At 36.0% G+C, this 25,080-nt stretch overlaps 2 protein-coding genes across 7 annotated transcripts in view; both read right to left on the minus strand.

Annotated features, from left to right (window-relative positions):
• The window catches only part of ADAM32 (ADAM metallopeptidase domain 32), a 173,547-nt gene extending 171,429 nt beyond the window's left edge, over nucleotides 1-2,118 (minus strand). For 2 of the 5 annotated variants that reach the window (XR_009259107.1, XR_009259108.1), the window contains exon 1: nucleotides 1,975-2,118. Coding sequence is in view for 3 of the 5 variants with exons in the window: in XM_058720620.1 (XP_058576603.1) it covers nucleotides 1,975-2,032 (58 nt within the window). In the remaining 2 variants the exon portion in view is untranslated. The remainder of the gene's footprint in view (nucleotides 1-1,974) is intronic. The other 3 variants (XM_058720620.1, XM_058720619.1, XM_058720618.1) reach the window with 2 other exon arrangements.
• Nucleotides 2,119-6,322: 4,204 nt separating this feature from the next.
• The window catches only part of ADAM9 (ADAM metallopeptidase domain 9), a 148,575-nt gene continuing 129,817 nt past the window's right edge, over nucleotides 6,323-25,080 (minus strand). Inside the window, exons 17-22 of one of the 2 annotated variants that reach the window (XM_058720617.1) lie at nucleotides 24,713-24,793; nucleotides 24,312-24,417; nucleotides 16,538-16,679; nucleotides 14,716-14,803; nucleotides 9,427-9,494; nucleotides 6,323-7,783 (exon numbers count right to left, since the gene is read on the minus strand). In XM_058720617.1, the coding sequence (XP_058576600.1) occupies nucleotides 7,690-7,783; nucleotides 9,427-9,494; nucleotides 14,716-14,803; nucleotides 16,538-16,679; nucleotides 24,312-24,417; nucleotides 24,713-24,793 (579 nt within the window). In that variant the 3' untranslated portion in view covers nucleotides 6,323-7,689. Of the gene's footprint in view, nucleotides 7,784-9,426; nucleotides 9,495-14,715; nucleotides 14,804-16,537; nucleotides 16,680-24,311; nucleotides 24,418-24,712; nucleotides 24,794-25,080 lie in introns of those variants that run through there. The other variant, XR_009259106.1, reaches the window with a different exon arrangement.

The following is a 25,080-nucleotide window of genomic DNA, read 5'->3' on the forward strand; positions in this document are numbered from 1 at the left end:
TCTCAACCTCATGAGCACGAGATAGTTAAAATGACCCAGTCTGAATGTTAAAAGGCCAAGAAATATGGGCAAAAGATAGATACTCAGTGAACACTAAAGAACTGCCACATAAAAGGATGAAAAATATATATTTACAGAAAATACTAGCCAAAGGAAAGTTGATGTAGCTATGTTAACATCAGCACAAATAGATTTTAATGGGGCAAAAAAGCATTATTAGGAATAAACAGAGAAACCAGAATGAATGAGAAAGAATGAAGCTGAAACTCTACCTCACAGCATATATAAAAATTAAGTTAAAATGGATCAACAACAAAATTTAAGAGATAAAACAATAAAATTCTTAGAAGAGAAAACAAGAGTAAATCTTCATGACTTTAGATTTGGCAATGGATTCTTAGGTATGTCATCATAAACATGAACAACAAAAGAAAACATAAATGTATTAGATTTCACCAAAATAAAAAACTTTTGTGAATCAAAGGACACTCACAAGTAAAGATAGCCTACTGAGAGAAGATACTTGTAAATCATTTGTCTGAAAAAGGTCTAGTCCCGAATATAAGAAGAACTCTTACAGCTTGACAACAAAAATAACCCAATTTTAAAAACAGGCAAAGGACCTGAACACTCATTTCTCCAAATATATACAAATGGTCAACAAGCACATGAAAAGATGCTCAACATCACTAAACAGTGGGGGAATTCATATCATAGAGACATATCCCCTAGGAAGACTATCATCATAAAAAAACATAAAATAACATGTTGACAAGAATGTCGAAATTTGGAACCCTTGTACTCTGCTAGTAGGAATGTAAAATTGTGCAGCCACCATGAAAAACAATGTGATAGTTCCTCAAAAAATTAAAAATAGAGTACCATATGATGCAGCAACTCCTCTTCTAGAAATATACATGCAAAAGAAGTGAACACAGAGACTCAAACAAGTACAAGTACACATGTGTTCACGGCAGCATTGTTCATAATAGCCCACAAGGAGCTGCAACCCAAATATCTATCTACAGGTAAACAGATAAACAAAATGAAATATGTATTTATCCACTTATATTCCACACAACAGAATACTACTCGGCCTTAAAAAGAAGAAAATTCTGATACATGCTACAACACAGATGAACGTTGAGGGAGTTATGTGAAATAAACCAATCACAAGAAGAAAAATACTCCAGAATTCCAGTTACATGAGGCACCTGGTATAGTCAAATCCACAGAGACACAAAGTAGAATGGTGGTTTCCAAGACTGCAGGGAGAGGGGAAAGAGGAGGTTAGTGTTTAATGAACAGTACATTCTATGCACTGACACGGGATGGCAAGATTCAGAACAGTAGTGTATAAAAAGGGGAGGAAAATAAGAACATACCTAAAATGTTTGCTTGCATCTAAACCACCTCTAATATATGTTAAAATTTTGTGGATTCTTTATACCGTTCTTTGTACCCTGCCATAATGGACCTCTGTCACTGTCAGCACAGCTGACACTGAATTTTTTTTTTCTTTGACAGCAGGACAAATTATTGTCATAGGTATGCCGGATTAGCTATGTTGGAACAAATGGTACGTGAGGAGAATCAGGTTTTTGTTTTTATTTTTGTCTGGATTTTGAGTGGAATTCAAGAAGATTCTAGGGTGCTTCTGAGTACATGATGTGTTGGGGCAGTTTTGTGAGGTGGACGACACACCTGCAGGAAAGGCTGCCCCCAACCCACGTTCAGAGAGGAAGAGATTTGTCCTTGAGTTCACTGAAATGACCTTCCCCTCTCGGAAGTCACTTGTCTATCCCAACAGAACGCCCCCTAAAGGCCGAGTTTCCAGGCTGACCGGCCAAAAGAAACCAGAAGGGAGATCTGAACCGAGTTGGGCCACCGTTTGACAGAAGCAGGAACTCGTTGAAAGAAGGAAAAGAAACACCTTTGCCCAGACCCAGTGTACCAGGGTCTCCGCTGCCTTACCAGGTCCTGATGCCAGCAAGACGCGGAGCCCAACAAGCAGCAGCATTGGGAGGAACATGGTGTGGCTTTGGGGCTCCGACAGTGGACTGGGGCGGCGGCCGTTGGGAGCGCTCTAGGGTCGGCGCCGCGGCCGCTCACACGCGCGCATTCGTGGGGCGAAGATCTCGCGAGGCCGCTGCCACGAATGCTAGTCGCCAGCAGCACGCACCCACCTGGCTCCCGACCTAAATCCCGCGTGCCTGGCCCGAGAGCCTGCAGCTCTTCTGAGGTTGTCCGGACGTCTCTTCGCGCCTGCGGCGTCGCAGTCGCTGTCCACCACTAAACCTTTCTCTTCGTGTTAACAGACCTAACAGGTCTAACGCATTAATTGAACTGTACGCTGTTTTGTATCACACACTTCCAGATGTTTCGAAAAACGTGCAGTACTTTCTGAATTTAAAACTATATGCACGCACACACACTCATATTTACTAAAGCTCGGTTTCTAAACAAACAAAACAACAACAAAACTAGCCAGATGTGTGAAAGACATTCCAAGAAAGGGATAAGTTTTGGTATCTCTGAAAAGAGCTTGCTGTGATTTTTTTTTTCCATGCCTACTGCCCAAATGCGCTGTGTAATCAGGCTGTGTCTACTTTTCTTCCAATCTGGTTCTTCAACAGGCCTTGGCTAGAATTCATGTGTTAGCATTCTCTTGTTCACGAACTTCTCAGTACAGTGACTACTCATTCATTCATGTAGTCAACGAGTTGGAGGAGATTCTTAACCATAGTTGCAGTACTTATGTTCCAGTAGAAAAAATTTCTAAATTCCAAGCCCAGGCTGCCGCCTATTTTCTCTTAACCCCCAATGCTTTGGCCACTCCAACTTCTGGTCTTTCCTGAATAAAAATTGCCTTATTCCCTGGGATACAATGTCTCCTCCCTCTCAGCTTCACCTCCAGTCTCTACCTATATGCACTATCTTTTAATTCTTTTGAAGTCCCAAAGAATGAATTAATCAATCATACTAAGTAACAAAGAGGCACACACAGACTAAAAAGCTCCGTGGAAACCAAAAAGCACACTTAGAGAATTACATCGTAAATTGCCATTTGAGATGCGATTTTGCAGAGGCATAGGACTTCAACAGGGCCATCTAGGCCTACAAAAAGAAAAATATGAGCAAAAATAAGGCAAAAATCTACACCCAGCTTGTATCTCAACAGAAAAGCCAAAACTAGACTCTAGGCAGTAGTTGAGCCAAAAGCTGGTTTCATCTTGCTTCATAGTATTAGAAGAAAAATTACAGTAAGTACTTAGACTTGTCAATTAGTGGTATTTTCAATGAATTCCTGGTTTATTGGTTCTCTTCTTCAACCTTTCCTGTTTCAATCTTTAATAGAGCAGACTTTATATTATTCTTACTGTGTATATAGCTCTCAACGTAAGTTTTATGTCCCATCCAGAACTTATATATCACAGTGCCTAATATGATATCTGCAAGGTGATCAAGTTTCAGTAAACATTTATGGAATTCAATAAAATCTGATTTGTGCTTAGAAAACCTGGATTGTGCTTAACCATATGGTTAAAGACCCAAGCAACTGCTTAAGACAAAGAGAAAATGCAATATCCTGAGCGATATAATTTTGTGAACATATAGTCAAACAGGGATAAAGTTACATATAATTTATCTAATTATTAAAATGTCTTTATCAGATATTAAAGAAGCCCTTTAATATTTGCAAATTTTGAAGTGATATTTATGGCCAAGAAATTTTACAATTTTAATAGCAATCCAGAATAAATCAAGGCCAAACCTAAGTGAAAACCATATACATATGGAAACGCTAGCTGGTGCAGTAGGTTCCTCAAAAAACTGAAAATAGAACTACCCTACGACCCAGCAATTGCACTACTAGGTATTTATCCAAGGGATACAGGTGTGCTGTTTCGAAGGGACACCTGCACCCCCATGTTTATAGCAGCATTATTGACAATAGCCAAAGTATGGAAAGAGCCCAAATGTCCATCGATGGATGAATGGATAAAGAATATGTGGTATACACACACACACACACACACACACACAATGGAGTATTTCTCGGCAATCAAAAAGAATGAAATCTTGCCATTTGCAACTACATGGATGGAACTGGGGGGTATTATGCTAAGTGAGATTAGTCAGTCAGAGAAAGACAAATATCATATGACTTCACTCATATGAGGACTTTAAGAGACAAAACAGATGAACATAAGGGAAGGGAAACAAAAATAATATAAAAACAGGGAGGGGACAAAACATAAGAGACTTAAATATGGAGAACAGAGGGTTACTGGAGATGTTGTGGGAAGGGAGATGGGCTAAATGGGTAACGGGCACTAAGGAATCTACTCCTGAAATCATTGCTGCACTGTATGCTAATTTGGATGTAAATTTAAAAATTAAATTAAAAAAATTTTTTAAAAAAAGGAAACCATGTACGTAAAAATATATACAAAAGTAAAAGAAGTTAAATGATTAAAGGTTTTTAGAAAAACTTTTTGTCTTTTTTTAATGTTTATTTATTAAAATTTTTTTATGTTTATTCATTTTTGAAAGAGAGAGAGCACAAGCAGGGATGGGTGAGAGAGAGGCGGACACAGAATCTGAAGCAGACTCCAGGCTCTGAGCGGTCACCACAGAGCCCAACGCGGGGCTCGAACTCACAAACGATGAGATCATGACCTGAGTCGAAGCCAGACGCTCAACCGACTGAGCCACCCAGGCGCCCCTAATGTTTATTTATTTATTTTGAGAGCAAGTGAGTGAGTGAGGGAGTGGCAGAGAAAGAGGGAGAGAAAGAAAATCCCAAGTAGGGTCTGTGCTGTCAGAGCACAGCCCAATGTAGGGCTCCATCTCACAACTATCATGACCTGAGCCGAAATCAAGAGTCGGATGCTTAACCAACTGAGCCACCCAGCACCCCCTTTTAGAAAAGCTTCATAAATATTAAAAAATCCAAGGAATTATCTAATTCTGGAAAAAGCTTTGAGTTACATAGTTAAAATATTACCAAGGTTTCAGTGATATGAATTACAAAAGCAAAAATTGAGACAATATGAGAGAAAGACACAAACATTCTAGTCTACATGCATTCAGAGGTTTAAACTGAAAGAATCTTCATTTGGGATTGTTTATACTTTTTTTTTTTTTTTTTTTAATGAACACATTAGGTGCACCTGGGTGGCTCAGTCTGTTAAGCATAAAACTTTGGCTCAGGTCGTGATCTCATGATTCATGGGTTTGAGCCCCACATCACAACTCAGCACTGAGACTTCAGAGCCTGCTTGGGATTCTCTCTCTCCCTCTCTCTCTCTGCCCCTCCCCAACTTGTGCTCACTCTCTCTCCCTCTCTCCCTCAAAATAAATAAACTTGACCAAAAAAAGTAAAAATAAATGAACACATTGTTGAAGATTGTGTTTAATTCATTAATGAGGAAAGTGGTAAGGTATTACACCCAGTTCAATGGAGAATCCAAAGATCAGGAATATCAAAATAAATGTGCCAGTGGAGGCAAAATAGGGAGGGATGTCAGCTCAACCTCTCTCTGCTGGGCAGAATTTACCTTTACATCTATGGACAAGAATTATTTTACATTGCTATCAGTTATCTACAGCTTAAAGCTGTAAAATAGTTCTATAGAATCCTATAGCTAGGAAGGGTAAATTCTCTTCTAGAGTCTAGACTCCAGACAATGCATAGTTTTCCACTGAAGTGGAAACTATATGTCTCTATCCTACTGTTCTTTTAAATATTTTTTTAATTTTTATTTATTTTTCAGAGAGAGAGAGAGACAGAGAGAGAGAGAGGGGGAAAGACAGAGAGAAAGCACAAGGGGGGGAGAGGCAGAGAGAGAGAGACACACACACACACAGAATCCAAAGCAGGCTCCAGGCTATGAGCTGTCAGTACAGAGCCCAATGCAGGGCTTGAATCCACAAAGGTGAGATCATTACTTCAGCCAAAGTTGGACTCTCAACCAACTGAGACACCCAGGCACCCCATATCCTAACATTCTTTTAATGGACTACCTGGCCCCTGAGTATTTATCCACCCATGTCCTATGTGCAATTTTTAATATATACCAAATTGTTAAAACAGTGTACCATCTTCAAAGAACTGAAATATCATTCTTCTTCAAAACTAATCTGTTTTCCTTTAATAACAAAAAAGCTACTGCGCACAATTTAGCAGAAATCTGAAAATTAGTGACATAATATCTGTAAAAGTTTGACTAGTAGTTTTATCTAAAACTAATATGATGTTTTAATTAATAAGCTTATAAACAGCTGGGTAATTAGAAAGTTACTGGGTGACAGAAAACAGAATTTCAAGTATTTTATTTATTGTAAATGTTATATTTGTATATGTATATATACACAAAACAAATTTTTTTGAAAAACTAATGAAATTCAGTTAATAAACCTATTATTAAACTTTATTATGAAAGGTTATGAAAAATTTTTAAGTGTTCAAAATTTTACCATTCATATCATTTTTTTCCAAAGTAAAAATTCATTTTTTTTACACAGCTGGAATAACTACTACACACCACACTTGCTTTTTTGCATTTATCTAAGAAAACCTTTTCTAACTTCTTTTCTCCAGCCTAATTTCTTTGAAAACATTAGTATCAACAGAGACATGATCCAGCACACCTTAGTAAATGTAAACATTCTAAATTATATTAATAGCAAGCTTTGAAGTTTCAGATTTTAAAGTGCTCATAAAATTCTCAAGTGGTTTTATGATATCTCAATTTGACTGAAGATATTATAAGAGCTCCTGCTTTATTACAGCCATGTATCAACAGCATATCTGATTAGTTCTATTAAATACTCCGTACCTTAAAGTTTCATTTATTTAAAATAATGCTATTGTAAAAGAATTCCATGCTTTAACATGATTCATAATAGAAATTCTATTATTAAATTAATTTTTCTAATATTCACTATCCATAGATAAATCCATAGACTCTATTATCCTTAGAATCCATAGAATCATTTATCCATAGAATGATCATAAAAATAGAAGACAATAACTGTATGTGAACACACACATACAAACTTTTAGTATGCTTTGTACTTCCAAAATAAGATTATGATCTCTTAATTGTGGGTTTTGCCCATTCTTCTGAAGACAAAGTGTTCCTTTATTTGTGAAGTGAATGAGATAGACAAGATTATAGCATATGATGATTATTAGTCCGTGCAAGATGAAAAGTATTAGGTATTATTGACAGCTAATTAGTTTTCACAGGTATTAGATTATCACGTGTTCAACCAGAAACTACATTAATGACAACTAAGGTCAAAATTCAGAATTACACTTAAGTGCTTAATGACGAAACTTAAACCAATACAGTTAATTTAAGAGTCATTACAATAACATGTTTAAAGTAACATAATCCACGTTCAGTACATTAACATCACGGAACGACTGAATAAAACTTATTCAGTGATGGAAATGGAAATGTTATTCTAGATTCCCTGGCTTTACTGTGTTTCGTAGATTTCTCAATTGCCACTACTCGATTTCTGTTTTTCTATGTTAGTAAAGTTTGTTTCATGGTATTTTGTTGTCATTCATAGTTGCAGCAGGAAGAAAGGCTTTTCAAGAAAATATCAGGAAAAAAAAAGGATTATCTTAGTTCCCTGAAGATATCTGCAGAAGTAAAGGAAAAAAAAAAATCAAGTGAGGGAACTATATAAAGGAGGTGCAGGTGCAGGACGAGCAGGAATTAAATTTCCCTGAGATGATACTTTCGGTTGTGGTGGAGGTGGCCTGTAAGAGGAAAAAAGACAGTTAATCATGTGTTTCAACTACATGAAATAATACTACTTCATTACAAGCCCAATGTAACACCATCTGTAACACTGCTAACAATTCTGAAGAGTACATTATATTCTGAGATTATTATTCATCTGATATGCAATGGCTAAAGACAAAAACCAGCGCGTAAAATGGAGTAACTACCACAAAGTAATGCTATTCTATAATCAAAAAACATTGTATGAAGGTTCTGGCTTATATATTTTTAAATATAACAGCACATGAAGTTGAAAAGACAAACTGCAAAACACACACGAGGTCACTAGCTCCCTGTTTACATAAATAGAGCTGAAATTCCAACTTCCTCAAAACATTACATCCACTCTGAGAATTAAACCTGCTATGACTTCTATACCTGTCCTTAACCTCTCTACCCTTCCTTACCCTCTTCATCTAATTCTAGTATTACTCTACTCCAATAACACACTACCACATTACTTGATGAATATCTGTCTCACGATTTATGTATTCTTCTCTTGATGCACAGCTGGATTTCAATGAACTCTTTATTACATAATAAAGATTATACATGAGGACACTCCCCAGTGTTGCAATTCAATTGTAATTTGAAGGACTTTTGGAGGTGGGAGGGGTAAGATGCATTTTATATACTGCAAAATATCGTAATAAATGCTCCTTCTTTCTGATTTTAAGCCCATCTATTGAGAACTGAAAGATTTTAGTTCTTGTGTTTTTCAGGTCTAGAATTTCCATATAATTCTTTTATTAAAGTTTGTAGTTCTGTGCTGAAATTCTCAATCTTGACTATTAATTCTGTGACATAATTATTACAGTTATTTTAAAGTCTGTGTCTGATAGTGCCACTCACTGGATTGCCCTCTGAGTCTGTTTCTGTGGTCTATTGCTTCTCTTGTTTTAGACACATTGTCTTTTCTTGTGTGTCTGCTTTTGTGATGAGGGGCCAAACATAAAAAAAATCATAGAAATAAAGTTGAGGATCTAGTTTACCCTTATTGCTGGGTCCCAACACAAAACCTGGGATGTTTGCCAGGGTACTTCCTCTTTGGCAGGGCTTCAGTTTTAGTCCCCTCAACCCTGTGAATTTGTTGAAAGCTCTCCTCAGTTTCCTAGTCTCTCCGTTCTCATTTTCAGAATAGGTAAATATGTCCAGGACAGTAAAGTGTTCCCCAAAAGATGGAATTATCTCCAGACTGCCTTCTTCTCCTGGGCCCCATACTTCCTCATTTCCTTGGTAGTTCTCTCATGCCTTCAAACACATATTTTATTACACACTGTCTAGCTTTTCTAGCTGTTCCTAATAGGAGGGGCTGGTCTAACCCATCTGGTTTGCCATTGCTGGGTACTTTAAAGGCCCTTGCTTCTGAAACTTACATACACCAAAGGTTGCAGCACCATTTGCTTGTCCTATTCAGACTTCTTTAAGATTTCATTTTGACACTGCACTAATATGACAAAATTTATATCAAAAGATCTTAAAAGCTTCTCTAAAAATTAGATTCGATCTAAACTGTTGATAATAAATAGCTTGTGCTAAATTAAATACAAGGGGAAATATTAGACATTAACCCTGGGTTTTATTCTGCTTAAGTAATCTAAGTAAATTCACTTCAGACCTTGATGGGAACTGCTGAGGCTGCTTGGCTGCATAAGTTGGTACTGGAAATTTGTTTGCATATATAGGCTAAAAAAGGAAGAAACAGTTATTACCACAGTGCACTCATAAATTTATTTTCTATACAGTTTATTTTCCATATGAAAGTAATCAATATATTTAAAATTAATGAATAGATTGGGGCACCTAGGTGGCTCAGTCAGTTAAGCATCTAACTCTTGATTTCGGCTCAGACCATGATCTCACACTTTGTGAGATAGAACCCTGCACTGGACTCTGTGCTGACAGCATGGAGCCTGCTTGGGATTCTCTCTCTCCCTCTCTCTCTGAATCCTCCCATGCACACTATCACTCTCTCTCAAAATAAATTTTAAATAAATAAATAACATTAATAAATAGATGACTTACGATGCTGACATTTAAAAATATTTTGCTTATTCAACATTTTGCCACTGAATGTGGACTACTTAATTCTTTTAAGGTTATTTTTTTTAATTCAATAATACTAAACTATTATAATCTTGGTTTAATCAACTACATTAGTTAAAAGGTAACATGTTTCCTATTTCAATATATTTTAAATAAAAATTTCCAAAAATGTATTGCCAAACATGTATAGTACCTAACTGGTATTGTAAATAGTCCTAATTTACAACACTTAATTTTGGAATTCATGATATTCTTCCTTGACAAGATAGTTGAAATGAAGTTTTACAATAAAGTGAGAGTCTAAAGCAAATAAGAAAGTAAACAGATAAGCCTCAAATAAGAAAGTAAAAGTAAGAATATTTTTTACACATCACATTTACGTTAGGAAAAGTTAGGGAAGATCAGATGGAATTACTGAATCACCGATAATATGATCCTGACCAAGATGTTGTCTACTAACTGCTGTTATTTTCTAAAGCTCTATGAGTGACAAAATATGCACAGTGTTGGAGAAGACCTTGAACATTCTCTGGGTCCTGCTGTGGAACAGGTGGTCTATTTTTGGCCCCATAAAATGATTTGCTTTTATTGCGAAAATGGAGAAGGGATGCAAGAAAACGTCTCCATCCCTTTCCATTAACCCATAGAAGCAGCACTTTAAAAGGATAGTTCAACTCCACTTCTTGGAATTTATTTGACATATACTTTTACACGTATGCACAGACCTATACAGAAGGATGCTTGATGCTGCATTTTTTTATGGTAACAAGATTGGAAACAACCGGTTTTTAAATCTGTGATAAATCCATAAGATGGAATGGTATAGATATACAGTTACTAAAAACAATAGGATACAGGCTTATTACTCACCAACAGTAGACTAAAATGTTCTAAGTAGAGAACACCTAAAATGCTGGTTAAAATATTAATAGGTATTTTTTAATGCTTGAATGAATTTCTAGGGAGTAAGAAATATCTTAAAGACCCAAAACAGTAAAAGTATGAAAGAGTCCAGAGGATGTAGCAGCATTGGTCCTATGAATGTCTTCCATCCTTGGTGAACTACATTATATGTTTTCAAATAATACATAGATCTAGAAGACAAAACCTGGAGCCTGAGTTGGATGGAATGCTGAATCTAAGACCTAACATAAAAAGCCTAGGCCCCTGAAGGGCAATGTCCTCACTGGATTAACTCAGTGAAGAAACACCTGTCCCGAAGAACAGTGGGGGAACTGCCTAAATAGACGGTGGTGGTGGTAGAAGGGGAATAAAAGAAAATAATCTCTGTGGGTAATTTGTAACCACATACCCATCCTCACAAGGGTTTGGGGGGCCAGAGTTCATAACACTTGTGCGGCCCAAAATACCAACAAAAATTTTAATTTAGAGAAGCTGAAATTGACCCCAGGCATGTGGCCAAGGGAAATATACACACTCTCTGTAGGAACTCTATAATTCAGGACTGAAATAAAATTTCATATAAAATTCTCCCATATAAAATTCCAGAGAATATGAGTTTACAATCAGTATCACAAAGCACACTAACAAATAAGCCACTGTAAGAATCAGTAGAAATAACAAACCAAGACTGCACACATTAAAATGATCAGATAAAGGGGCGCCTGGGTGGCGCAGTCGGTTAAGCGTCCGACTTCAGCCAGGTCACGATCTCGCGGTCCGTGAGTTCGAGCCCCGCGTCAGGCTCTGGGCTGATGGCTGGGAGCCTGGAGCCTGTTTCCGATTCTGTGTCTCCCTCTCTCTCTGCCCCTCCCCCGTTCATGCTCTGTCTCTCTCTGTCCCAAAAATAAATAAAAAACGTTGAAAAAAAAAAAATTTTAAAAATAAAAATAAAAATAAATTAAAAAAAATGATCAGATAAAGCACAAAAAGTAGGTATTTTTATATGTTTAAAGAAATGAATCCTTTAAAAAAAAAAAATGAAGCTACAAGAAACTATCAAAAATAAGTGGCAGATCTGAATCTAATTTATGTAACAATGTATCTAAACACAAGCAGAAGAGAAAAATGACATGGGGCAAGAGGGAAACTAAATCAGCCCAAAAAAATAGAAGAGGATTTGTGGTGTGGGAAGAAAACAGAAAGAAAAAAAAAAAAAAACAGGAAAATTAAAGATCATAAAGTAATATGGTAGAAAAACTACATTAATAATTGCAATCAACATAAAGTCTCCAGTTAAAAGACAAATATTTTGGGGGCGCCTGGGTGGCTTAGTTGATTAAGCGTCTGACTTCGGCTCAAGTCATGATCTCACGATTCGTGGGTTCAAGCCCCGCGTTGGGCTCTGTGCTGATGGCTCAGAGCCTGGAGCCTGCTTCCGTCTCCCTCTCCCTCTCCCTCTCCCCTTCTCCCTCTCCCTCTCCCCCTCTCCCTCCCCCTCTCCCCCTCTCCCTCTCCCTCTCCCAAAACTAAATAAACATTGGGGCGTCTGGGTGGTTCAGTCAGTTAAGCGGCAGACTTCAGCTCAGGTCACAATCTCACGGTGGGTGAGTTCAAGCCCTGCGTCGGGCTCTGGGCTGATGGCTCAGAGCCTGGAGCCTGCTTCTGATTCTGTGTCTCCCTCTCTCTCTCTGCCCCTCCCCCGTTCATGCTCTGTCTCTCTCTATCTCAAAAATAAATAAAGGTTAAAAAAAAAAAAAACTAAATAAACATTAAAAAAAAATTTTTAAGACAAATATTTTTTTTAAATTTTTAAATAAAATATTGTGTTTATAAGAGACAACATTAGGACAAAAAAATTACATGTAACAGATATAAGCTAATATGAAACAAAAATAAAAAGCTGATATTGCTGTATTCATATTTCAAAAATGGATTTGAGAAGAGAGATGATCTTTCCCAATTTCATAAATAAGGACTCTGACTACCAACAGCTGAAAACCTTTAAAAACAGCTATCAGGAACTGCTTTAAGTACTTCTCACAATCAACATGAAAGATGTCACTGGAAGAACATGGAGAAATATTTAAATATGCCAAGGGGGGCGGCTGGGTGGCTCAGTTGGTTAAGCATCCGACTTCAGCTCAGGTCATGATCTTGTGGTTCATGGGTTCAAGCCCCACATTGGGCTCTGTGCTGATAGCTCAGAACCTGGAGCCTGTTTCAGATTCTGCCTCCTCCTCTCTCTCTGCCTCCTCCCTGCTCCCTCTCTCTCAAAAAATAAATAAACATCAAAAAAAAAAAAAAAGGTTTTTTTAATATGCCAAGGAAACTGAAAGCTTTCCCACCAAGATCAGGAATATAAGGATGCTTGCTTTTACCACTGCTATTCAACATAGTACTGGAAGATCTAGCCAGAGCAACTGGACAAGAAAATTATGGAAATAAAAGACATCCAAGTCAGAAAGAAGTAAAACTACCTCTATTCACAAATAACATGATCCTATGTAACAGAAAATCCCAAAGGGTCCACAAGAAAGCTACTAAAGCTAATAAATGAATTCAGCAGAGATACAGGAAGTAACATGAACATGCAAAATCCGCAATGAAAAATCCAAAAAGGAAATTAAGAAAGCAGTTCCATTTACAATAGCATCCAAAAGAATAAAACACCTAATAATAAACTTAACCAAGAAGGTTGAAGACTTGTATAGTGAAAATTACAAAACACTGCTGAAAGTAATTAAAGTAGACCTAAGTAAATGCAAAGACAACTGGTGTTCATGGGTTCAAAGTCTCAACACTGTCAAGATATGTCAATACAACCCAAAGTGATCTACAGATCCAACACAACACCTATCAAAATTCTGCCTTTTTTGCAGAAATGGAAAAGTACATTCCCAAATCATATGGAATCAAAGGGGCCTTAAGTAACAAAAAAATCTTGAAAAAGAAGAAAAAAGTTGCTGGACTCACAATTTGCAATTTCAAAACTCATTATAGCTCTACAATAATTAAATCATGTAGAACTGCCATAATGATGGAAATACGGTCCAAATGAATAGAACTGAGAGTATAGAAAGAAACCTATACATCTATGGCCAACTGCTTTTCCACAAGGTGCTAAATCTACTCAATGAAGAAAGAATAGTCTCTTCAACAAATAGGGCCAAGACAAATAGATTTCTACATGCAAAAGAATGACATTGAACCCTATTTCATATCATATACAAAAATTACTCAAACTGGATCAAAGACCTAATAAAAAGAACAAATATCATAAGCCTCTTAAAACATACAAGTAAATATTCATGACCTTGGATTTGACAATAGATTGTTAGATATGACATCAAAACACGAGCAATAAAGGGAAAAAAAGATAAATTGCACTTCATAAAAATTAAAATCTTTTGTGCACCAAAGGATATTATCAACAAAGTGAGAAGACAGAATGGAAGAAAATATCTGCAAATCATATATCTGGTAAAGTGTTAACATCCAGAAGTTCAAAACATTTGAAGTAATATCATATATTTTTTAGGGATATATGCATATGAAAAAAAAGGATATTATCCTAGTATTCCCTAAAACACTCAGAGGAACAGTGTTTACTGTTCCATTACTGAGACAATTAGGCCTATTGCAGAAGCTCAGCACTAGGTCTTTGGCCACATGCCCTAGGGAAGCCAGGCATTAAAAACAGAAAGATAGCAGACACAGAAAAACACAGTGACAGTATAGATCCCATGTCATTTCCCAATCTTGATTTCAGGACAAAGCATTCCTAATGTCTACATATCTTCTCCCGACTTCTCTGAGCCAGGGACCCTACCCAGAGACCACACTCTTAAATTATAAAGAAATCATCAATGCTTATTTCTATATCCATGTAACAATAATTTTTTTTCATTTTTAGCAATGTGATACCATAATAAATTTTGTTTGTTTGTCTGAAACTTACAGCTTCTCTGGGAGGAGTCACTGAAGAAACAGGTCGAGGAACACTCGCTGGCTGTCTAGAAGCTTTCGCTTGATTTTTGCCATCTGATCTGAAAGAGACAATTACTTTTCAGCCAAGGTAAGATTGGAACATTTCTACATGATATGTAGAAAATGACATTGCATTTTTTCAAATATAGAATAATGATGTCTGCAGTGGTGGTAATGATGATCATGATGATAATTAAAACTTTTATGGCACTTTTAACCGCTTTCACGTATTTTCAATCCTTACAGCACTGGAAAGTTTTGTTAACTCCACTTTACAATTAAATAAACTAAAATTCTAAGAAACTATAAAATTTGGCCAACTAGGCCAGTGTTTCCAAACTTTTCTCTTCAGGCGTTCCTAAAAGCAAAAAGCAAATGCATATTCTTAGGCTGAATACACAAAACGTTAAGTAGTCACTCTAAAAATTAGGAAGTCCAAGAGGAGCAAACAAGCTGGTTGGAAAGATACCAATTAAATTTTAGACATGCTAAGGTAACAGCAAGTCAGCTCAACAGAGATGCATAGGAGAGAGCTATGATTATGGAACTAAAATTTCAGAGATGCAGACTGGAGAATTATCTATGGATTGGTCAGTTTGAGTGTGGCAGGAAGTAAGAGAAAGAAAGAATAGGAGATAAATCTGTTTTAGAATACGTTAAAAATTAAAACTCACATCAGAGTACTCTATCAAAATATATTAAATAAGAAATCATTATCATGATAAACTATTTTTATTAGAATAAAAACTCATTTTTAAATAATTACATTATGCTAACAATGGACTATGGATTTTGTTAACAATCTCCCATTTAATCCTCATATCAACCCTAAGAGACAGGTAATATTATCCCTATTTCAGAGGAAATAAACCAAAGTTCAGAGAGCTTTATTTATTATTCCAGTTCACAATTCTAGCATATGACAAGCTAGATCTTAGATCTGATTACAAGGCCAGTATGCTATATGTTATATTCGAACATGTAGTATGTTCTATTCGAAAGCCAACATGTTAGAAGTGATAGTTGAGAGACAGTCGTGCAGGAGTCCAACACATAGACCAGAAATGTCAGGTGTCTGAATTATAATAGCCCTTCCTTCCATCAAAACTAATTTCTTAAAAACTTATGATTCACAAAATAGGAGTGCATGGTGATTCAGTTGGTTAAGCAACCGACTTTGGTTCACTTCATGATCTCACTGTTTGTGAGTTCGAGCCCCGCGTCGGACTCTGTACCGACAGCTCAGAGCCTGGAGCCTGCTTCAGATTTCTATGTCTCCGTCTCTCTCTGCCCCTACCCCACTTATGCTCTCTCTCTCTCTCTCTCTCTCTCTCTCAAAAATAAACATTTAAAAAAATTATAATTCACAAAGTATGTTTTCAGTATTAAATATTCTTCCTTTATGATAACTGATACTTGAAATATACATGGAAAAAAATTTTTGACATTTACATTTTTTATCTTTCACCCATATTTTAACATCTAATTAAGAAGCTCAAGTCAGAAGCTATAGCCCCAAATGATACTTACCCGACTATCAGAAATCAATGTCAAACAAATGAAGCCTAAGGGCCATTTTCAGTAGCATACAGGCTGGTCATTATAATCTTTTCCCTCACCATTATAAGAGGTGGCTGAATCACCACTATCCTTTAACCTCTGCTAATTATGTCAAAAAAATAGAAAGAACCCTTAGAACTCTATTTTTAAACCAACCTCTATGATATGACTGTCATCATTAATATTTACTTTAAATTCTTTATTATGAATTTAAAAGAAAAAAATTTAAGTACTCATATGTTTGTGATCTCTTCTTTCTGAAGTAGCTTTTCCATAGTTGATCTCTTTTGATGAAGACAAAAGCAGCAAACACAATAAGGGGAACAATTACAAAGAAGAATACCAGAAGTCCATCTCTCAATGCAGTACTCTTTTCTAGAGAAAAGAATTTTATATTAATGATCATTAAATTAGAAGTTAACACATATTAACTAAAACATACTAGGTGATTATAAATGTTTTACATTAATTTTCACATTGTTCAAAAGTCAAACTGACAGAAACAATTCATTGAGAAGTCTTGCTTATATCTCTTCCCTAACTACTTCATCTTTGCCTTTCCATTAGATAACCACTTTCATTGGTTTCTTACAGTATTCCTTCATGCAAACATAAGCAAAAATAAAGTATGCTTTTATTGCCAACCCTTTCTTACACAAAAGGTAGTATATCATAAACACTATGGAGCACATCCATTTTTTTTTTTTTTTTGCTTCTATGTACATCTTCCCAAACCATACAGAGGACCACCTCATTTTCTATACAGCTATACAAAACTCCATTACAAGGATGTCCTACAGTTTATCTAGCCAGTGCCCTATCGATACTTTTATTTTTCCTATCTTTTGCTATTCTAAAAAAAATGCTATAATAAATAACCTTGTACATATATCATATCATATTGATACAGCCATATGTATAGAATAATTTTGCAGAAGTAGAATTGCTGTATCAGAGAGTAAAGGCATTCATCATTTTTTAAGGCACTGTTAAACTGTCCGCCACAGCGGTGGTTACAATTTAGCATGCCAGCCAGCAATATATAAGAATTCCTCATTGTATCACCCATAGAGTCAACCTTCTGCATTTTTGCCAACCTGTTAGGTGAAAAATTGTACCTTATATGATTTTAATTTACATTTTTTTTTATATTATGAGGAAAACAACTGTTCACATGTAAGGAAATACTGTATTTCTTTTTCTATCCAATCTATTTTTCTATTGGACTATTGGTTTTTTTCTTCTCAGTTTCTAAAGGTTCTTTATACATTAGGAAACTAGCTTTGTCTGTGATATGAGTTGGAAATATTTTTCCTATTTTATCATTTGTCTTAGGATCCAATGCTTTTCTCTATGCATACATTTATTGTTTTTAGGTATTTAATTTTATCAATATTATTTTTTCTGGTTTCTAGGTTGTAAGTCTTATTATAAATCTTAAAAATTCATTAATTCATATTAATTTGATATATATGCCATGTTCATTAGGAAAAGAAAAAACATACTAAATATAAACAGCAGTGGTAAAGTATAAAGTTGTCTATAAAATATTAAGTTTATAAAAGTACCAAAACTTTCTGTTAAAGCTTGTATGAAACTACATGAAATAGAATTCAACCCAATTAAAAATAAGAATATAAAAAATTAAAGTCAGTTTGATGTCTCATTTCATACCTACTAATGAGTAGACAGAATTTAAATTAAAGCAACCAACACTGACAAGGTTATATTGAAACTGATACCTTCATACTATCAGTGACATTAACGTAAATTCATTTGGAATTGTGGTCAAGAACCATAAAAAGGATTCTACCTTCAACCTAATAAGCTCATTACTGGCAATCTATCCTTCAACTGGAAAAAATGCATAAGTATTAGTATGTTATCAGTGCATATCAAAAACTTAGAAACCTAATGTCAAATAACTAGAAAACAGCTAAGTCAAGTTATAGCACACCCACTCAATGGAATGATAAAGAGCCACTGAAGTCCATAGTTCCAACTTTCCACTTCTAGTCAAGATGGAATAACAGGGACCAGCAGGGACCAGATTTATCCTGTGAGCTAAAATAACCAGAAAACCAGGCAAAATACATTAAGCAACAGTTTTCAAGACATTGGGCACATCAGGTAACAAAGAAAAGTGATCCCTGAGAGAAAACAAATAAGGTGAGCTTTGCTGCTCAGGGAAAGCTAACAGATCATAATGACAGTGAGGGAAGCTCAGTGGTCTCCTTGAATTGAGGAGATGGAGCTGGTTGTCTGAGGAGGCCAAGGCAGCTAGAGTTCATGGAGCAAAGTACTGGACAGGAGAGCTACACAGACAGAACTTAAAAGATCTGCAAAGGGCCCCTCTCAAATATTTAGTTGAGTACTGATCAATGTATGCATGTAAAGAAAACACCTGAAGCCAGAGAAAGAATCCTCTAAAAGGATCAGTGGGAACAAACCACACAGGTCACATAGAATGAGGAAGAGTGCCTCTTCCTACCATTCACAGTAGAAAACTTCATCATCAATGTGGCACTGAGTGGAATAAACAGAAGGCTTTTTGCCTCAGTAATGGGACAAAATTAGCCCTAGACTAATTGCTGTTCAAGTCCTGCTTAATAGAGCTTAAAAGCAAGACCCAGAAGGATCAAACTATGTCCAAGTAACAACAGCACTCAAGAACAAAGTTCATCAATAGAAATCCCAAAATACCTAGTATCCAACAAGGCAAAATTCACAGTTACTGGCATCTAGTAAAAAAAAAAAAAAAAAAAATTACTGGGCATGCAAAGAAGAAACATATGACTCAAAATGAGGAGAAAAATCAAGAAAATGATACAGATGATAGAATTAGTAGACAAAAACACTGTAATTTATTATAATTGTATTACAACTATATGTTCAAGAAGCTAAAGATTGAACACGCTACGTAGAGATATGAAACTAATGAAAAAACTAGAACTTATAGAAATAAAAACCACAATGTCTATGATAAAAACACACTGGATGGAATTAATGGCAGATCAAACATCAGAGAATAAGAGTGAATTTGAAGAATAACAATAGACTATTTGAAATTAAATACAGAGAATAAGGAATTTAAAAAAAAATCAAGGCAAAACAGTGAAATGTTAAAGAACTCCAAGTAACCAAATATATATGCAACTGGAGTCCTGAAGAACAGGAAGAAGAAAGACAGAAAAAAATATCTGAAGAAATAATGACCACAATCTTTCCAAATTTGAAGGAAACTATAAAAGCACAAATCCAAAAATTGCAACAAATCCCAAACACACCAAGGCACATTATAACCAAATACTAAAAACCAGAGATAAAGAGAAAATCTTACAAGCAACCAGACAGTGAAAAAGACACCTAAAAAAACAAAAGACCAAAAAAGAAAAGATGATGGCCAATTTCTCAGGAAAAGCAATGGCGAAAGACAATGGAGAAACATCTTTGAAGAAGTAGAAGAGGGAGGGAAAAACTGCCACCCTTTCATAATATAAAGTTAATAAATGTAAATTAATAATAACTTTACCCAGTTATTATTCAAGAAAGAAAGCAAAATAAAAACTTTTTAAGATACACAAATGCTAAAAGTATTTGTCACTGGTAAAGCTGCATTACAAGAAATGTGAAAAGAAGTCCTTCAAGCAAAAATTGAATGATACCAGATGGAAATATAATTTTCAGAAATGAAGACCACCAGAAATGGTAATTATGTGGGTAAATATAAAGACCTTTTCTATCATTTAAACCTCCTTAAAAGATAACCAACTGTTTAAAGCAGAAATAATAACAATGTATGGTAGGGTTTATAACATATGCAAAATACGACGGCAATAGCACGAAAGCCAGGAGGAGAGAAAGGGAAGCAACGGAGTAAAGTGGAAAGTATCACATGAAGCGGGACTGTGATAGAAAAATAGCAATATGATAGATTTAAACCCAAACATCAATAATAAAATTAAATGTAAGTGGTCAATGGGGAGCCTGGGTGGCTCATTCGGTTAAGCGTCCAACTTCAGCTCAGGTCATGATCTCATGGTCTGTGGGTTCGAGCCCCGTGTTAGGGCTCTGTGCTAAGCTGCTCGGAGCCTGGAGCCTGCTTCAAATTCTGTATTTCCCTCTCTCTCTGCCCCTCCCCGCTCACACTGTCTCTCTCTCTCTCTCAAAAATAAATAGCATTAAAAAAATCTTTTTAATTAAAAAAAATAATAAATGTAAGTGGTCAAAACAACTCAATTGAAATGCAAAGATTGGCAGACTGACAAAAAAAAGCAAAACCAAACTATATCCTGCCTACTAGAAACCCACTTTAAATACAAAGACACAAGTAGATTGAAAATAGAATGAGAAAGGATTTCCCATGCTGATTAATCAAAAGAAATCTGGAGTAGCTATATTAATTTCTAATTGCAAAGCACTGAATATTAACAGGTATAAGGAGAGCTACTTCATAATGATAAAGGGATCAGTTTGTCAACAGAACAGAGCTTCACATTACATGGAACAAAAACTGACAGAACTTCCATGACAAACAGGCAGATTCACAGTTATAACAATACCAGAGATTTCAATATTCCTCTCTCAAAATTGACAGAACAGGTATACAGAAATCGGTAAGGAGATACAAAACTTAAACATCTGTCAACTAACATGAACTAATTATTTATAAAACACTCTAACCAATGATAGCAGAATGCACATTCTTTTCAAGTGTACATAAACTAATTATTAAGATAAACCACAATCTGGAACATAAAACAAGTTTTGGAAAATATACAAGTATTTGAGTCATATAAACTATGTTCCTGACTACGGTGTAATAAATGGAAAATCAATAACACTAAGGTATCTAAAAATCCCTCAGATACTTCAAAGCAAAGCATTTTTTAATAATTCATGAGTCAAAGAAAAAAAATAAAAATACATTAGAAGTTAGGTTGAGATGAATTAAAACAAAGGCACAACATATCAAAATTAGTGGGATACAAAAAAAAAAAAAACAGTTCTTAGAGGAAAACTGATAGCACTACAACACCTATATTAGAAAAGAAAAAAGGTTTTGGGGTGCCTGGGTGGCTCAGTTGGTTAAGCGTCCAACTTTGGCTCAAGTCAGGACCTCAGGGTTTGTGAGTTAGAGCCCCGCATCAGGCTCTCTTTGCTGTCAGTGCAAAGCCCTCTTCGGATCCTCTGTCTCCCTCTCTCTGCCCCTCCCCCGCTCTCTCACAGGAGCACTGCCTCTATGTCTCTCTCAAAAATAAATGAACACTAAAAAAAAAAGCAAAGCAAAAAGGTCTCAAATCAATTACCGCATCTTTTACCTTAAGAAACTAGAAAAAGAACCACAAATGAAACCCAAAGTAAGCAGACCAAGAGAAAATATTTACAAAGGATATATGTCAGAAAGGACTTGTATCCAGAATAAGGAACTCAAGAAGACAACCTAACTAAAAACCGGACAAAAAGATTTGAACAGACACTTCACCAAAGAAGATATGTGGATGGCAAATAAGTGAACAAAAAAAATGTTCATCATTAGTAATCAGAGAAATTCTATTACACTAGAAGGCTAAAATTAGCCATCTGCTAGAAGGGCTAAAATTAAAAAGACTGACCACACCAAGTGTTGAAGAGGACGTGGAGAAATTAGAGCCCTCCCATGCAGCTGGGGAGAATATAAAGTGGTACAACCACTTGGGGAAACAGTTTGGCAATTCCTTAAAATGCTAAACATAAGCACACTCTATGAACAACCATTCTACTTTGTAATTACCCAAGAGAAAGCAAGCATATATTCTCACTAGGAAGACACTGGTGAACAAGGAGCTCATTCATAGTCTATCAGGGGAAAAAAAAATTAGTAACTAATTACTACAGAATGTGATAGTGCTTACAATAAAAGGAGAACAAATAAAGAGAGAACATTTATTCAGATTTACACAGTCAGGAGAAACTTTCTAGAGAAAGTAAGGTATAAACTGAAGTCTGAGTAGCAATTAGCCAAGTTTCTACAATGTGACTATAATACTGTATGAAGACCAGAGGTAAAAGAGTAGCCTGTTAAAGGAAACAAAAGAAGTTACAATGTCTTTTTTTTCCTTTTAGAGAGAGAGAGAACACATGCGAGACTGGGGGAGAGGGGCAGAGGAAAGGAGAGAGAGAGAACCTTTTTTTAAATATTTACTTATTTTGAGAGGATCGGGAGGGCTGGAGAGAGAGAGAGAAAGAAAGAAAATCTCAAGCAGGCTCTGAGTTGTCAGCACGGAGCCCAATGCAGAGCTCAATCCTACAACCCTGGAATCATGACCTGAGCCAAAATTAAGAGTCAGACACTCAACCACTCAACCCTCAACCAACTGAGCCACCCAGCCACTACAAGAAGTTTACCATGTCTTAAGCAGAGTGAAAGGAGGGAAGAAAGTTAAGCTAGAGGCAAATCATGCAAAGCATTTAAGCCAGGTTAAGGATTTCTGGACCTCATTCTAATAGCAATGTAGAAGCACTGAATTTATTTAAGTTTATTTATTTATTTTGAAAGAAAGAAAGACACAAGCAGGGGAGGGTCAGAGAGAGAGGGAGAGAGAATCCCAAGCAGGCCCTGCACTGTCAGCACAGAGCCCATGTGAGGCTCAAACTCAACCTGAGCCGAAACCAAGAGTCGGATGCATAACCGACTGAGCCGCTCAGGCACTCCAAGAAGCACTGAATTTAAAGCACGACACAGACATAATCAAAACTGAATTCTTGACGAAAAACACTAAAATTCTGTAATGTAATGGAATATTTCAGTTATCAAAAAGTGTGACAGGGTGCCTGGGTGGTTCAGTAGGTTGAGCATCCAACTCTTGATTTTGGCTCAGGTCATGATCCCAGGGCGTGGGATCGAGCCCCACATCAGGCTCCACACTGAGCATGGAGCCTGCTTAGGATTTTCTCTCTCTCTCTCTTTCTCTATCTAGATCTCTCTCTCTCTCTCAAAAAAAAAAAAAAAAATTAAATTACTTTAAAAAAAGAACACAATCTTGCCATTTGCAATGACGTGGATGGAGCTAGAATGTATTATGCTAAGCGAAATGGAGAAAGACAAATACCATATGATTCCACTCATTTGTGGAGTTTAACCAACAAAACAGATGAACTTATGGGAAGGAAAAAAAAGAGACAGAGAGACAAACCATAAGAAACTTTTAAGGTGGGTGGGGAATGGGTTAAATGGGTGATGAGTATTAAGGAGGGCACTTGTTTTTGTTTTCTTTTGTGTTTAGAGAAAAAGAGAGGGCACAAGTGGGGGAGAGGGGCAGAGGGAGAGAGAGAAGAGAATCCCAAGTAGGTTCCACACTCAGCACAGAGCCCAACACAGGGCTTGATCCCACAACCCTGGGATCATGATTTGGGCCTAAATCAAGAGTCAGACAGTCAACTGACTAAGCCACCCAGGTCCCCAAAGGAGGGCACTTGTTATGATGAGCACTGGGTGTTATATGTACGTGATGAATCACTAAATCCTACTCCTAAAACCAATATTACACTCTATGCTAACTACCTAGAATTTAAATAAAAATTGGAAGGGAAAAAAAGAGTACACTTACCGTGATAGACACTGAGTGATGGACAGAATTGTTAAATCATTATATTGTACAGCTGACACTAATATAACATTGTATGTTAATTATACTTGAATTTTAAAAAATAAATATAAATTATAAAATAAAGAGCTGAAAAATAAAATAAAATAAAATTCTGTAAAGTAGTATGAAACATGGATTACAGGAAGCAAGATGGGGAAGAGGGAGCCTTGTTAAGAGGCTATCTTGTAAGTCCAGACAAGAAATTGAAGGTAATGAATAGGGATTTAAAAAAATATGGAAACATTCATGAGAAATTTAGGAGGCAGAATCAACATATTTAATGTATAACCAATGTGGGAAATAAGGGAAAGGTACAAGGATGCCCACTTTCTGACATGGGCTACTGGACAATCACACTAATTTTCTTCTATATACTTGCCATTGTATGTAGGTCCGCTGTCCACACTTCCTCCATATCCTTTAGTCTCACAATTTGGGGGAGCCCAGCCATTATCACAGTGACAATTCTTATTGCTATTACATACCTTCAAAACAATTAAAAAAAAAAAAAAAAACCACTTTGGTTAATTGTGAATATTGTGAATTGGTTAATTGTGAATATCTACATCATAAACTCAAGAATGGAAACCAAGAAAAAGGATGAAATTCATGCAAATCCACAGGCACTCACTCTTTTTAAGAATGAAAAATTTGTCAGGTATCTAAATTCCCCAATATCTAAAAACCTAAAAATCTTGGGAAGTCTCACCTAACCCTCACTGAGAAGTCTCATGATTCAGCACTAGTTTCATGAACAAACCAGAAGAGAGTGTTACCTACCCCATGTCCATGACACTTTTTCTGAATATCACAGTCATAATTCAAAACAGAAGCGTTTACACACTGGAAGTTTCTACAGATCTGGACAAAAAAAAAAAAAAAAGAAGAAGAAGAAGAAGAAGTAATGAATAAGGAAAAAAAGAACACATTAATCAAGTGCCCAGAAAAGAAGAGCTAGGCACACACTATTTCACGGTGACTTTTTTTAAACTTTCAAGGAATAGCTAACTTTCATACTATATATTTGAAAATGTAAAAACGTAAGTGAAATTAACATAGAATTAACAATCAGAAAAGAGAAGGATGACACAAAGGCCAAAAACAACAATAAAATTATAATCCATCCTTCCATACAAATATAAATGCGA

This window comes from Neofelis nebulosa, chromosome 3 (genome assembly GCF_028018385.1).
Source record: "Neofelis nebulosa isolate mNeoNeb1 chromosome 3, mNeoNeb1.pri, whole genome shotgun sequence".
Lineage (NCBI taxonomy): Eukaryota > Metazoa > Chordata > Mammalia > Carnivora > Felidae > Neofelis > Neofelis nebulosa.